Genomic DNA, 14,951 nt, shown 5'->3' with positions numbered 1-14,951 from the left:
GTGAGACAAAATCAGACTAACCAAATCGCTTTCGCATTAAGCATAATACCTAGTCTGTACCTTTTGACTGTTTTCTTCTCTACGCAAAGCAGTAGAGCCCAACAACACATACGTCAGTTAATAAGGTGAGACTCCGAGTGAAAGAAAGAAATGTCTGAGGAGGATCGCCTTTGAAGCCATAGATCCAGTTCAAAGTCACAGGCATCAAACAGTAGCATCAATACTTTAGAGAGAAAAGTCTAAATTAATCTCACTTTCAAAACCACCACATGCTTAGGATGTTCAAACAAACTTGGGTCAGGTTTTAATCCCTCAGAACCTATTCCAACAAGAAATATAAAAAAGCCTACGGTTTATTAATGTTGTCTTCACCTTGTAATTTGAATTGGCAAAACAGGTTATGCTCATTTCAGTTAGGAAGGATGTATCCTTCCTGAAATAAAAGAATGGGGTATAGTTTTTCTTCAAATGAAAGCAGGAAGTGTAGCTCATGATAATGACCTTTGATGAAAGTGGATTTATTAGTGTTTAAAAGGACCTATAGGAGATTATCTGAGGTTGTTGTATGTTGTCTAGCATCAGTTTTCTAGCTGTTTTGTAAAATGGTTTCAGATGAACTACCTCTGATGCAGTTTGGACTGCAGACTGATTTCTGAGCATAAAATCAGGAGGGCTCACTGAAATTCCTGTTCTGAAGGAAACCATCCCCATAGAAAATCATTTTTTTTCCTGTTTTACCAGCATTATTTTACAAGTTTTCCATAATTTTCTTGATGCTTTAGGGATTAAGACCTAAAATTATCACAAAATCATGCCCTGATAATGGCAGCAAAGTCTAAAAGTTCCATCTGAATAAGACTGATTATGTCCTTTCCCTGAACCATCCTGTCCATTTTAAACAAGGTAGTGACCACCTGTAACCACTTCAGAGTTAATAGAAAGGATAAGACTCACCTTACACTGTGATAAACAGAAATTTAACCTGATAGACCTGATCATCTTTGCAAACAGTTTTTCATGCAATGAATGAGGCCCAGAGAATTATTCTTCTGTAATAAGAAATGAGTCAGCACCATTGCTTAAAAAATACAAAGTCCAGAAATATCCCACTGCAGTTAATCCATTGGTTCATTCTGTCATCCAGCCTTGATGGTTTCTCTGCAAGGCAGAGGCGTTAACAAAGGCCTCTGGTGCTGGCACATCTCCTAGGGAAGGAACTGCAGCCTTTTTCTGCCTCCGCAGTTTACTTACGGCTGTATAGGGGAAACTGTCCTGCGAATGAGGATAGTTATCCTGGGAAGAACAAGAACTGGTTAGATGCACAGGAGGCCCACATGACTGAAAGCTTGTAGCACCCTTTGCCTGGTGTCCTGTGGAGTCTGAACCTGCTTTTCTCCAACACAACCCAAAAGCAGCAGTAAGGCACAGGCAGCAGTACCTCTAGCTTACTCTGTAAAAACAGTATTTGTATATACACATATCGCCAAAGACTTGCACATTTCAGCCAAGTATGATGGTGGGTTCATCTGTCAGACACAATCCTCCTAATGCAGTATCTGAAGGCAACTGAGGACAAAACCTCAGGTAAGATACTTTGTGAAGAAAAGACGGAACAATCACTAGTAATCTCCTAATATGCAATTTCTGTCTAGCACTGAGTTAGAAATAGACAGCAATGAAAAAATGAGTAAACAGAGCATCCAATCCATCTGGTTATCCTTTCAGAGCACATCAGATCATTGAAGTAATTGAAATTAATTAGTATTTTGTAATAGCAGCTGCTGCTCTGTTCAAAGAGAACCTCACATTCTGTTTACCTGTTAAGGAGGATTTGCACACAGAAACATGAGTCACACAGGTGGAAAGCACATAGGAACAGCATTGCAAAAAGAATCACATAGACGTTTGTGGACCAAACTCTCTAGTGAGTCAGTGCTTTAGCTTCAACATGTTTTCCCTCATTGATTTTCTGACAATTATTTTTTGGCTAGACTCAATGGCTGTTTCATCACCTGTTCTAGTTTTGCAATGTGAAACATTTCACAGGAGTTTGACTGGCACATTATTTCTACAATCAGCAGTCCCTATTGCTGGTGCTTATATACAACAGAACAACAGTAGAAATAGTCAAATCGTTAGATTATATGCATATAAACTTGCAATCTGGTTAATTTTATCAAGGGAACAGAAATTCTGTGTAAACCCTTGTGCGCATTAGGCACATACTTTTAAGTCCTTCTAAACACACAAGTTACATCCTACGCATTGTTTGCACCACCTCTTTTTCACATTGTCTTCACTGGATACTGGAAGATAAAAAATACAGCAAGAAAGAGAAGGAAAGGGAGACAAGAGCTCACTCATGACAGAAATATGTTCTGTAGCATTATTACCAAATCTGGAATCTGTTTTCTGGCCTGACAGCAAAGTTTAGTATCATTTTGCATAACTGTTGCTTTCAAATGTTCTTTCAAACCACTTAAGTTTTGCTGCTAGAGCATCTCTGACCCTTTGCCCGAGGGTTTGATTTTGCTATGCATTCTCCTAGGAAAGCCTAGCGCAAATAGCATTCTGTTGAGGTCATGGCTACTTGCAAGTGCTAATCCTTGCCAATACAGAATATGTCTGTTCAAACACAGTGTTATACAAGAATACACAGTAATACCAAGTATCTGTTTCTCGCACATGCAAAAGTCATAGTATGATGGGTCATTTAGTAAATGTCTATGTCCAATATGCTTGTTTTGCATGTCCTCATCACATGTACAGTGCTCAGTCTCCCATGTTCCTGTACGCCAAGGCTGTCCTTACGCTGGATTCAGAACCAAGAAGCTGCAAATTGTTCCAGCTGCATGCAGCATCTCTCAGGTACTTCTTGTATAATGTTCCCTCCCCCTTCCCTTTCTCCCCCCTCCCAAAGGGGAAAATATTTTTGGAGGTGTACTGCTCCTGTCCACACCTGCTTTTGTATCAGTAAATGTCTTCTGAATACAAACCTGATTCTTCTGTTCTTGGGTAGGGAAAAGAAGAGAAAGTAGATTGTTAGGTCATGTAATAACAAAATAGGGATCAAAGGGCTGAACAATATGAAACAAGCATCAGATACACGAGGATGTAGAGAAAGAGTGGGAGGATGGGTAGATCCTGAAAGAACTGGAACAGAAATAAACTGGCAGGATGGACATGAAGGATGAGAGGAGGAGTTCAGGAACTGGAACCTGGGAAAAAGTAATGGAGAGATTTTGGGGAATGTTTTTGATTGAAAATTGCTGAACTGGGAAATGGATGATCACATGCCACAAAGGAATAGGGAATCACGCTATCATAAATGCCAAGCAGAGGTTGCTTTGAAAACTGTGACTCGGGAGCTTTGAAGAAGCTATTTTGTAAGCATATTTATACCACCCTTTCTGGGGGGGGGGGGGGGGGGGAACAACTTAATTTGATCACAAAACATGTAACAAAATTACTTGATGGCTCTGGACATTGTCTTCTGTAACTGGACTATCTCAAGAAGTTTTCTTTATATTTTCTTGTAACCGCAGGTCTTAACTGCTTTGAATCTTGTTAATTCAATTCACTGCCTAGATGCAGAGCTTAGCTCATACATTTTCACACCTTTTAAACAAAGTGTAGGAACAACACAGCAAATAAATATAGTTCATCCTGTTTTTCACACTCTTGAGGCTTATGACCCAGTTGTGGCTTACATGTGACAAAACATCTCTTTTACATGAGCTCCTGTCTTGCTCTTAAAACAGAGAATCTCTTACATGCTGTGTAATGTGACATTTGACTTCTGACAGTAGAGGAGACATTTCTTCTTATTTTCCTAATCATCTGTAGAAGTTCAACACCGCTTAGGCATCAGGGTAACAAATTAGTGCAGTCAGATTGTATTCCTTACAGAGGGTAAATTCTGTCATTATAGTATCCGTGAGTAATGCTTCATCACTGGTTGGCTAGTAGGCTACACCTGGTATCAGCCACAACTATTCACATTACCTCTGCTCACAGCTGGATGACAGCAGCACTATGCCACCCAGGTTGGGCGCCCTCCCCGATTAGGAAGTTCCAGCAAGAGTAGAGACACACAGAATGTCTCTTCGGTTACGCAAACTACCACCACAAGCACACCAGACTAGATCACTTGCAAGCTTCCCCCAAGCTTCAGAAAAGTTCACTATATTAGTCCTTGTTTGCCAAAATTTCCATAGCTTGTGCCTAGAACAGCTGGCATTTCATGATGTATGTTAGCGTAACTGCTCTCTGCAGGACATCCAAGCTCCCCTCTGAACAGGAGGTAGATTTTTTTTTTCCTTGAGGACCAGTTCAAAGCTGCGGAATGAGCTCCTGCAAGAACTTACCGTGGTTACAATCCTAGTCGCACACCAAGTCTTTCTAGCAGCAGCAGTAACTGCCAAGTAGCTCCCCAAAATGTAAAAAGCAAAACAAAACAAAACAACTACCAAAATGAAGCATCTGATGATGATCCCTCCCATGATAACAATTTGTTAGCAGTTAAAGTCCAAAGGAGTCTAACAAGTCCCCTGAAAGACTTGGGCATTTCCACTGCAACCACACGGTCTTATATTTGCCAATGAACAATTTCCAAAGTATGTTTCTTATTTTTTCAAAAGTAGCCTTGCAAACAAAACCCAGTTTTTTAATATAATTTTTGTGATGAAAGCATGAAGGATATTTTTCAAGAACAAAACAGATTGATTTTAAAGCCTCTGCTGAATCATTCAGCTGAAACTCTTCAAGAATATCTGCCTTTTTATCACAGCTTTTACAGACCGCATCTAAAATAAGTTACTTATTTTGAGGATTAGCATGTACAAGAATGAACACCACATGCATCTAAGACTTCCCGTTTAACTATAACCCATAAATAATGCAAATCCTATTTCTATCTTATTTTTTTTTCCACCTCAAATAACTGATGTATGCAATTTCTATCTCCTTTCTTTAACCTTTTGGAAAGCAGAGCTGTAACACCAAATCACTCCAAGACTGAAGACTCTTTAAATTCTCACTTCAGAATTCACAAGTGTACCAACCATATTATTTTAATTTACTTGTTAGTATATACATTAACACTCAAAAGTGTGATAAAAACAAACAAAAGTAGTTTTTTAATAAACAGCATGTGATACAGACTGCAAAGTTAAATAAAAAGCAGACTTTTTTACAGTTTCTGATGAACATGAACTACAAAAAGTGTCATAGGATATAGGCCAAACTTTTCTTGTTACTTGAGTAGCATAGCAGAAGGGAAAGAAGATACACAGTTTTTCTTTTTTTTTCTTTTTTTTTTTTTTTAAAGGATACTGCAAGACTATAATCAATACGACAACACATGCATCTTGCTGTATCTTAAATACTTTTTTGGCCCATTATTACTAAAAATGTCTTGCTTTCTAACTATTATACCACAGGAACTTTATCATAGAGTGACACAAACTAAACATGGCAACATTTCCCCCCCCTCTAGTTAGTGGTTATCTCAAGATAATTGTCTCATTTTAAAAAGATGTTTCAGGTACTTGTGGGTGTTTACCCCCTTCTTGATGCAGACATGTAACTGCCACTAGCCTCAACAAAATAACACACAGGCATCAAGAGAAGATACCCTCCTGGGCTCTATTTATCCAAAATGCCAACTGCATCCTGGGCTGCATTAGGAAGAGCGTCACCAGCAGGTCGAGGGAGGTGATCCTTCCCCTCTCCTCAGGACTGGTGAGACCCATCTGGAGTGAGGGGTCCAGTTCTGGGCTCCCCAGTACAAGAGAGACGTGGCACTACTGGAGCAAGTCCAGTGAAGGGCCATGAAGATGATTAAGGGACTGAAACATCTGACATACGAAGAGAGGCTGAGAGCGCCGTGACCATTCAGCATGGAGAAGAGAAGGCTCAGAGGGAACTTATCATTGTGTATAAACACCTGATGGTGGGGAGCAAAGACAACAGAACAGGACTCTTCTCAGTGGTGCCCAGTGAAAGGACAAGAGGAAATGAAATAGAGGAAATTCCATTCAAACATTAAGAAAAAATTTTTGTACCGAGTGTGGTCAAACATTGGAACAGGTTGCCCAGAGCGGTTGTGAACTCTCCTTTCTAGAGATACTCAAAACTTGACTAGACTCAGCCCTGAGGAACCTGCTGTAGATGCTGCTTTGAGCAGGGAGGTTGGACCAGCCGATCTCCACAGGTGCTTTCCAACCTCAACAATTCTGTGATTCTGTGAAAATTCTTGCAATTGTGGTACCAGTTGCAATGACAGAAATATGTTCAAAACTTCAAGCATGAGAATCTGGGAAATCAGAACGCAGCCCTACATTATTTTCAGAATCCTTTTCTCTACCATTATCATATACTGAATTTCTTAGAATGCAAGTGGATTTCAATACTGTATATTGAATACTCACATTTAAAACTTGCAGGAGTGGGAGGGGGAAAGGGAAAGGATGATACAGCTAGATGTTGAATTGTACATTTATTTTCACAACAAAACACGACAAATTTGGACCATAGTGGCTGTAAGGCAAAAAGAGAACTCATCTATTCCTCCTTTCTTCTTCCCCCCTCCACAAATGAAACAGTAAGACAACTTTCTACAACCTGGGACAGCTGATAATTCAGGAAATATAACACTTTTAATAAAGAAATTAAATATACTTGAAACCAAAAAAGCAAAGCAGAATGAGATTGCAGCTATGAATATCCATGTTTTGGCCCTCATGGATTAACTGAACGATAGCAGATGTGAGTTTCTTAGGAAATACAGCTTCTACTTCACTAGGCTCTCTATAACTTTAGTAATAGAATTAGGTCAGGCTTGACCATAATTAATTCAAATACTGGAACAGGTTCCTAACTAAATTTATACAGCTACACTGAACAAAATAGTTCCTAAACCAGCTTATACCTACTGGGGAATCAGCACCAGAATGTCAGAGGGAGTCAAGATATAATGGTGTATTTTTGGCCTTCTTTATGCTGAATGAATATTGCATCACATACAGAAGTGACAATAAGGACACTTAAACTTAAGACACATGTTTATACAAACCAACTATGAAGCTAACTTCAAAGTACGGGCAGAGCATTGCTTCAGTTAATCCTCTCTGACAAATACTTTATGTCGTTCTTATCTTACAGGCATGTCCCTTTGTGGGTGGGGTGAGGGAAGAAATAGGGACAGAGGGATACAATTCTGGATCTGAGTTAGGAGTGCTAATACAGGAAGACCTCACATTTTTAAAAGTGTGTCCCATAAAGCTCAGAAGTCAAAAAGAATACTGTACTGCAAATACTGTATTGAGAACAACTTTCCTGAGTGTGGGTTTCACAAGTCTTTATACTATGAAAGAGTTTAAGAGGACAGAGCTTTCTTTAATCTAGCAAGCAACAGAAGTCCTGGAAGTCTTAAAAACAAAAGTAACTATAGACAAGATCACAGTAATCCTGAATTAGAAAGCTGAAAATGCTAGTTAATAAAGAAAGATTTCAAATTAAATTGTCAAGTGTTTAATGGGGCAGCTAGTAAACATTCTTCTTGGCAAGAGAACAGCTTTTATACTGAATCATATGAATAAACAATCTGGGACTTTTAATATAAGTGTAGTCTAATTCTGATTTCATATGCTGTTGTGAATTCCGAGTAATGCTAATGAAGTCAGTGTTATATCAGCATAAATGAAATCAGAATTTCTGAGCACCTATAGATTGGTTATTGTACACAGGCAAAAAAATCTCTTATATCCAGGTTCCAGTTGACTTCCTTAATTAACATAGATGTAAAAAACCCAAATGATCAACTGCAGGTGTAGTGAGCTACACAACATTTTGGACAGATAGAGCCTTACCTAAACTGAGGCAACTTTCACCATGAAAAAAGATACAAATTCATTATTTGTACGAAAGGTGTATTGCAAAATTAAATTGGGATTCAACAATCTGCAACACAATGTCCATAGCTATATAATATTAAAAAAAAAAAAGAAAAACAAAAGAAGTGTGGTGGTTCTTCCATTCAAGTAAAACTAAAACAAAAGAAACATGGAAGTTAAGAAAAAAAAAAATCTTACAAGCAGCAAATTACAATTTCCTCTGTAATAACACACCATTTTCATTAAATTGAAGTATTGTTAAGATGTCAAAGACATCAACAAAATAATAATTTCAAGTGGCTTTTTTGATTTTTGTTTTTTGAATGGGTCCAGCCCAGGTCTGCAACCTGTACAGACATGCAGAACAGGAGGAATTCACAATTATTCAGCATAAACACTGGAACATGCTAGTTATAAAATGACAAAGCAAAGAAAATACCTTCAAATTGTTAACAAACATGGGCTACTGACCACTATAGGGCTTTCAACATTTTACATAAAAAGGAAAGTTGGGGAAAAAAAAAAAAACAACAACTCCAAAACACCAACAGCAGGGTCATCACATACAAAGTTTTCTACATGCTTGGTAATTTCTATATTGCCCTTAATATGCAGGCTTATATCTCCTCCACAAGATGCCAAACTACTAACAATTTTGGTTTTATTTAAATGCTTTAATCTTCTTTTAAATTATATTGAAAGTGTGTTTAACCTATGAAGAAACTACTAATGCACTCCTTCAGAACAGAAAAGTGTGCATATGTAAGTCAATACAGGCACCTTTTCTGCCACCTTTAGGAAAGCAAAGAATATTTTCATGAAAAACTAAGCAGCAGCAGCAGCCTGTTTCGTCATTAAATCAAACATAGCTTCACAGTTGAAAAAGTTACTGTTTTAAAAGTTGTATTTCACTAAATCACCATTACCTAATGGCTTTGTAATAAAATGTATGGCCCAGTCCTGGGCTCCTTGCTTTTGCAGGCCTCCTGTAAAGTTTTGCAGGAGGAAAGTATTCAGTTTCAATTCAAACTCAAAATAAACTTAGTGTTTTGTGCAGCTGATTCTCAGAATAAAGGGAGTATTTTCAAATCTCCTTTAAGTGTCAATAGTTTTAAAAAATTATTAGAAATTTAAATTCCAAGCAATCTCTATAAAACTCTACAGCTCAGTTACAGGTGCTTTCACAGTCTGCAAGCAGATCTTACGTCTGAAACCAAGAAGAGATGACATCCTCTCATTTACACCAATATAAGTCAGTAGTAACTCCGCTATCTTCAGGGAAGTTACGTCAGCACAAAACTGGTGTAACAGAAGAATGTATTTAGGGTTAAATGCCTTGTTTTCCTTTCTGAAAAAAAGGATTTTTTTTCTACTGAAACATTATATTTTTCAAATGCCCATCTTGGTTATGCTGAGAACAGTTGCTTAAAGCCCATGATATTCTCATACTGTTTTTAACACTATAATTACCCCAAATCACATAACGTCTACATCACTATGAAGTTTCCTTTCTTCTACAGCTTGTGCACAGCATTTAGTTGCAGTGACTTTTAGAAACAGAGCCTGATTCCTCATACCTTTCAGTTTGTGCAAAAAGGGTGCAAAACACTATACGCTTGAACTGAAAGACACTTATACCCACACTTACAGAATAAATGGCTAGGAAAGGGCTGAGTACAAAAAAAGTTGGGCTCATAAGATCCAATAAATTTGAGAGGATCCTTCTGTCCAGATTGAAAAAGACTGTCTCTTACATAAAAAAAGTAAAATGTTGTTTCAATACCAGATAAATAAGGATAATATAGCACTTGATGTGGCATTTGTGTAACAATTTTACTGTTAAATTAAAGAGTTACAGCCAACAGGGTTTCAGATTTTGAACTAAACAGAATTTAAACTAACTGAAACTAAGCCATGTTTTAAAAGAGCTAAAACATTAGTGTGTGTTGATGGCAAAGTAGTACATACAAGGGTAACTGTGTTCTAGGAACTATGACCAAGGTCAGCAGGAGTGAAAAAAATTCATATGAACAAAAAGGCATATGTAACAGTCAATAAAGAGTAATGGGAAGTCTGTTGGACTACTCCAAAATGTTTAGTAGAACTAAGGAAATAAAACTTCACATTCCCCATACTATTCTTGGAACTTCTGTAATTTTCACAAAAGCAGGTTCCCCCCTCTCCAACACTGTCAAGTATTTGTGTGTACAGTAATTAACTGCAGGATCTTGACTATGAAAGTGTCTTGAAAGACCAAAGTCTTGGCTTTAGAATCCCCAAAGTCTTTCATAATGTAATTGATTGCACATTTTTTAAATATATTACATTTTGCTAAATGAAGCCAACCAGTCATTACCTCATCAGTACAGCCTGCACAAAGTACAGTTTGTTTATATACTTATATGCTAATCTAACACCAGCTGTCAGCATATTTTATATTACATGTGGTATTGCACTTACTGAGTGGCACCTGTGTGTGTTTGCAAGTGAATAAGCTGAACCCCCAAAAGCTCCGGACCTTTGGAATTCACTCCAAGTGCTGCAGATCTAGCAAGTTTAAAATGTTGGGGTAAACATCACCCTCAGAATCATGGGTTTCACTAATAAAAAAAAAAAAACGGTTTAATAATTAGGAAAACAGTCATACCTGAAGTTGTGCATAAGGGCAATCTGAAATCCTCGGTACTCTGGATAGTTTCAAAAAGTGGTGCCAATTTAATTGATTGCACACATCATATTGTGTTAGAGGACAACGACTAAATTTACAAATATATATTATACACACACACACACACACACACAACAGACAAAGCTATAAAATGTTAGGTAACTCCACATGCTGTGAGCTAGCCAACGTATTTGCCATATGTTGAACTGCTTATTGATCATACTGAAAATCTAAACAACTATTTCCGATGCATTAGTTACTGGATTAAACAACCACTTCCAAAGGAGGAAGAAAGAGGAGAAATGGTGGACCCAAAGACTGAGGGTTTAAACATACATTCCTCGAATAGCCAGCATATAACTTCAGTAATGTGAAGAGTATTGCCCAAAAATTTTTGAAGAGAATTAGGCCAATGCCATCCCTGGCATTAGTGGGTGTCTCTCCCACTACTTCAATGGTACTTGTGTCCTCTTTCATTAGGGTTGAATTTGGTCCTAGGAGTATATCTGGTCACCTTCAGTGACATTAATGGAAACGGGAGTCTTGGACAGAGAGAACTGGGCTGCAAAATTAAAAGAGTGAATATGGGACAAATCATGTAAATAAAGAATATATATTAATAATAGTTCCTATTATATAAATAGCCTTTATAAAAAAATAATCTTTCAATAATTTTAACAACTCACCTTTCTTTAGGCTCTGGAAAAGATGTATGAAAAAAATCTATTCAGTTCAAGTTAGATTAAAGCAAACCTAAGATGAACACTACAACTCTTTGTTGCACTAAACCCAATTCTGACCGTTCAATTTCCAGGTTAGTCAGTTTTTTGGGAGGATGGGGACGAGAGTTTCTTTGTGAAGGTATGAATTGCACCCCTAGAAATACTGAGCAGAAGAAACACCATATTGAATGGGCCTATTTCCTACTGCTTTCAGAAACTGTGCAGATGACAGACCCAGAAATCAAAGGGTCATCTAAACCCCATATATGTTAATGCCTCCAAGCACATTTAAAAGGCACTGTCCCCTCACTATTATTTTTAGATCTTTGAGCTTAAAACTCCTTCCCTTTAAACTATGCTGCATCTAAAAAATGTTCACTGTCACTTGAGTTCGCTTTCCACTCTTCTCAATCCAGCATAGTCTTTACCTGTTGTACCAGATCTAAGGTAATATATGATGGACTCTTTTTCATGCTAGCACTATTTTCTTTTTCCTTCTAATTTATCCTATCAAATGAAAAAAGGAAACATTCTTTCAAGTTTACCTTTTTGGGCTTAAGGCATAACATGAAGTCACACATCATACTAAAGCTTAATTTTTGAAGTGTACAATTTTAGTGCTACCTGAAACCCTGTTTTACATTATTTTTTGACAATTGTCTGAACAGTTCAACTCTTTTCTTGCTGTCAATTCTAATGTCATTCGTGGTTTGTGCAATTCCTATGCAACCAGTCTTTGCTGCTAACAGGTTTTAACAGTGCAGTATCCCCAAAGTGGGCTATCAGTTCTTGTTTTCTTTGCTTTCATTTCAGTTCAAGGCATGTTGCTTTATTGTGTGGAAGATCCAGTCCATTTTTGTTGTCCAGCCACCATGGTGAGCATCATTCATTTGCTTCATGAAGTACTCAAGAGCTTCCTGCTCGGTTTTGTCCAATGCAAGAGTCTTTCGAATGTATGCAATATCATCAAAAGACTGCAGTTCTGGCATTCCTGAGCCAAGCATCATGGAGAATAGATTTATGAAGAGATTGGCATGTTGCCGAATTGCTAGATAAGCCTTATAACACATCTCCTGAAACCTATAAGAGAAAGAAGAATTGACTCAGTTTACTGTCGTATTAGATGTGTATTTCTTTTTCACCTCCAAAAAAAAAGTTTTAAGGCAACCAGACCTAGAAAGTTAGACATTTTTAGTCAATTTAAGGCAAAAATGCAAATAAAGCTTTGTTGCAGCATTCAGACAGACAACATAATTAAAATATTTTAAAAACTGTCTTTCCTTTTTTCCATACAACCTAATGAATTTAAGATTAAAGCTGGAATGTCTCAAAGCCGATCTCTAGAAAGACAGGTAATAGAAAAGACTAAAGCAATGGAAAATGTTTTCAGCTCTCCTTTCTTAGCACATTCTGCAGAATGTCACAAACTACACAGGCCAGCTGGAAAGCTGATATCACAGGGGCCACAGGAAAGAGAAGCATCATTGAGCGACCAACAAGGCTCCCTGGCATGCAGCACCATCAGTGAGCCCGCCTGACACTTAAAATTTCTCAATTTGTGCAGTTACGCTATCCCAAGGGGATTTTGTTTCAAGCACGAATACAAAAAAGTTCAGCCTTTTTAAAATATATCTTTATTCATATGTGTGCCGACCCTGCAAAGCTGAAGTGAGATAGACCTTATGAAACGGAGGCTGTGTAAGTGCTATGACATTATATAAAGATCACCTGCTGATTTACAAGTGAATCGCTGATCTTCAACTAAAGAATTACAACATAACCATCACAACCCAATTCAAATAATACTTTTCAGTTGAAGGGTCTAATTATTAAAGGTCACCAGTAGCAAAGTGCATCTGAGGTACAAAATACTCTGGAAGTTAGATGCTTAATAAAAAAAGACTCACCTTTCAAACTCCCTTGTTTTGGTACATTCTTGGGCTCCTTTACTAATCACTATTAAAAAGTCTTGTGTTAAGACAAATGGCACACGTTCTCTTTTATAACCAAATTTTTTCTTCTTGTGATCAAGGAAGTGCCCAAAATCAATGTGAAACAGCTTGGAAAGACAGAAGGGTATATTAAAATTAATAATCCCTTGTTTAAACAATATCACAGTAAAATTTGCTCATTTAGCTTTAATTTGGGTGGATCTTTTAAATAAATTCTTATCAGTGAGAAATGACATTAACCTATGCTCTTGCAAAAAAGTATCTTACTTGTCCATCATCTTTCACCATGATGTTACTATTGTGGCGATCACCAATGCCCAGTATAAAGGTAGCAACACAGTAGCCGGCACAAGAACGTGTAAACAAGTCAATAGCTGCATCATACCTATTGAAAACAAAAAAAGGAGATATTTTCCTACAGATATTCTAATACTACCAAAGTGCAGAAAGAACATCTTTTTAGGGAGGGACCAACTTCGACTATTTTTGCTCAATGAGGTAAAGAGTTTCTAAGCTTTATCACTGAATCACACAAAGTGAGGAAGAAATTCAGCATGCTGTAAAAACAGAAGTATTTACAGTTAGATCACAGAACAGCCAACTAGCCATTAAAGAAACTGTCTGTCTTTTGAAGACAGGCAGGAGTTTTCATTTTGATGAGCTACTGCTAAAATACAGACTTAAGCTAGATCTTAATAATTCCTCTACCTCCAACTACAGCTTTACTAAGAAGTCATGCAACAAACACAAACTTGTTAAAAGAGCTACAAGCAGGAGCACTAGACCAAGAAGACAGCAAGTAAAAATACAGCTGGACATAATTTCCCACTTGATGAACTTTAGTTCTCTTGAAGTTTCCATCAAAACCAGTAAATGAACAGGAAGACAAACAACAGAGAATCTCACATTTCTCCTTTGTTCTTGTCCTTGAGCCACTGATGTAATGTATGGCTGTTGAACTGCAACGCACCCTTTAAGCCTCCTTTACACTGAATCTGCATGATTGTATGAGAGCTCCTCACTACCTCAATAAGTCCCACGCAGTCACCAATAGATAAACAACCATAAGGCAACATCCTGAAAGAGAAAGTTAATTTTTATAGAGCAGGTTTTAAGACAGCCAGCATGTTAATAGCATGGAACAGGCATGTTTAATAATCCATATCAGATAATCCAGTGCTATCCATTACTGATTTTGGGATAAGAAAACCTGTTTTAATATTTTATAGGTGTATTATCATTAGTCTTGTAGAAAAGAAGTTTCCTTTTTAGGCTGAAAGTGTCATCCCTACAGAGGAAAACACCTGTCTAGGTATGCTGGAATATCCAAGTTGTCTGTGATACCAAGGTAGAAAAACCTATTGAGGCTTTGTATTAGACCTAAGAATCTATGGAACATCAGCGCAGTGAGTAACTTGTGGCAGGGCCAATTGCTAATGTTGCCATGGACATGGTCTTCTCCACCTTGGTGTAACAACAGTTAATTTTCAAGTGCTAAAAGTACATTTATATCTACCTGCCATTACATTTTGGGATAAAGGTCTGATTTGGAGGTCAAAGAAAAACAGTGAACGCAGTCTGTGTTCTTAAGGATGTAGCATCAACTTTGGACTGTTAGCAAACAGACTTTCTGTACCCTAACAAGAGCCGAGACAGACAGTTCAGTGGCCTTAGCAAAGAGAGATTGCTAGTGGGAAGAGGCACAATTTCTAGA

At 37.6% G+C, this 14,951-nt stretch overlaps 2 protein-coding genes across 10 annotated transcripts in view; one reads left to right on the top strand and one right to left on the bottom strand.

Annotated features, from left to right (window-relative positions):
- ZMAT3 (zinc finger matrin-type 3) overlaps nt 1–14,951 on the top strand; it is a 68,667-nt gene that overhangs the window by 2,137 nt on the left and 51,579 nt on the right. For 5 of the 7 annotated variants that reach the window (XR_010885002.1, XR_001292131.2, XR_010885001.1 and 2 more), the window contains exons 2-3: nt 2,770–2,868; nt 12,099–12,160. The gene's annotated coding sequence lies outside the window, so the exon portion shown is untranslated. Of the gene's footprint in view, nt 1–2,769; nt 2,869–12,098; nt 12,161–14,951 lie in introns of those variants that run through there. The other 2 variants (XM_067301632.1, XM_067301631.1) reach the window with 2 other exon arrangements.
- The window catches only part of PIK3CA (phosphatidylinositol-4,5-bisphosphate 3-kinase catalytic subunit alpha), a 44,662-nt gene continuing 38,127 nt past the window's right edge, over nt 8,417–14,951 (bottom strand). For all 3 annotated transcript variants that reach the window (XM_067301626.1, XM_067301627.1, XM_067301628.1), the window contains 4 exons: nt 14,144–14,314; nt 13,505–13,622; nt 13,193–13,344; nt 8,417–12,365 (listed from right to left, as the gene is read on the bottom strand). In XM_067301626.1, the coding sequence (XP_067157727.1) occupies nt 12,095–12,365; nt 13,193–13,344; nt 13,505–13,622; nt 14,144–14,314 (712 nt within the window). In that variant the 3' untranslated portion in view covers nt 8,417–12,094. The remainder of the gene's footprint in view (nt 12,366–13,192; nt 13,345–13,504; nt 13,623–14,143; nt 14,315–14,951) is intronic.

Source organism: Apteryx mantelli, chromosome 9 (assembly GCF_036417845.1).
Source record: "Apteryx mantelli isolate bAptMan1 chromosome 9, bAptMan1.hap1, whole genome shotgun sequence".
NCBI lineage: Eukaryota > Metazoa > Chordata > Aves > Apterygiformes > Apterygidae > Apteryx > Apteryx mantelli.
Note: the sequence above shows the minus strand (reverse complement) of the source record. Positions and strands in the feature narration are given on the sequence as shown.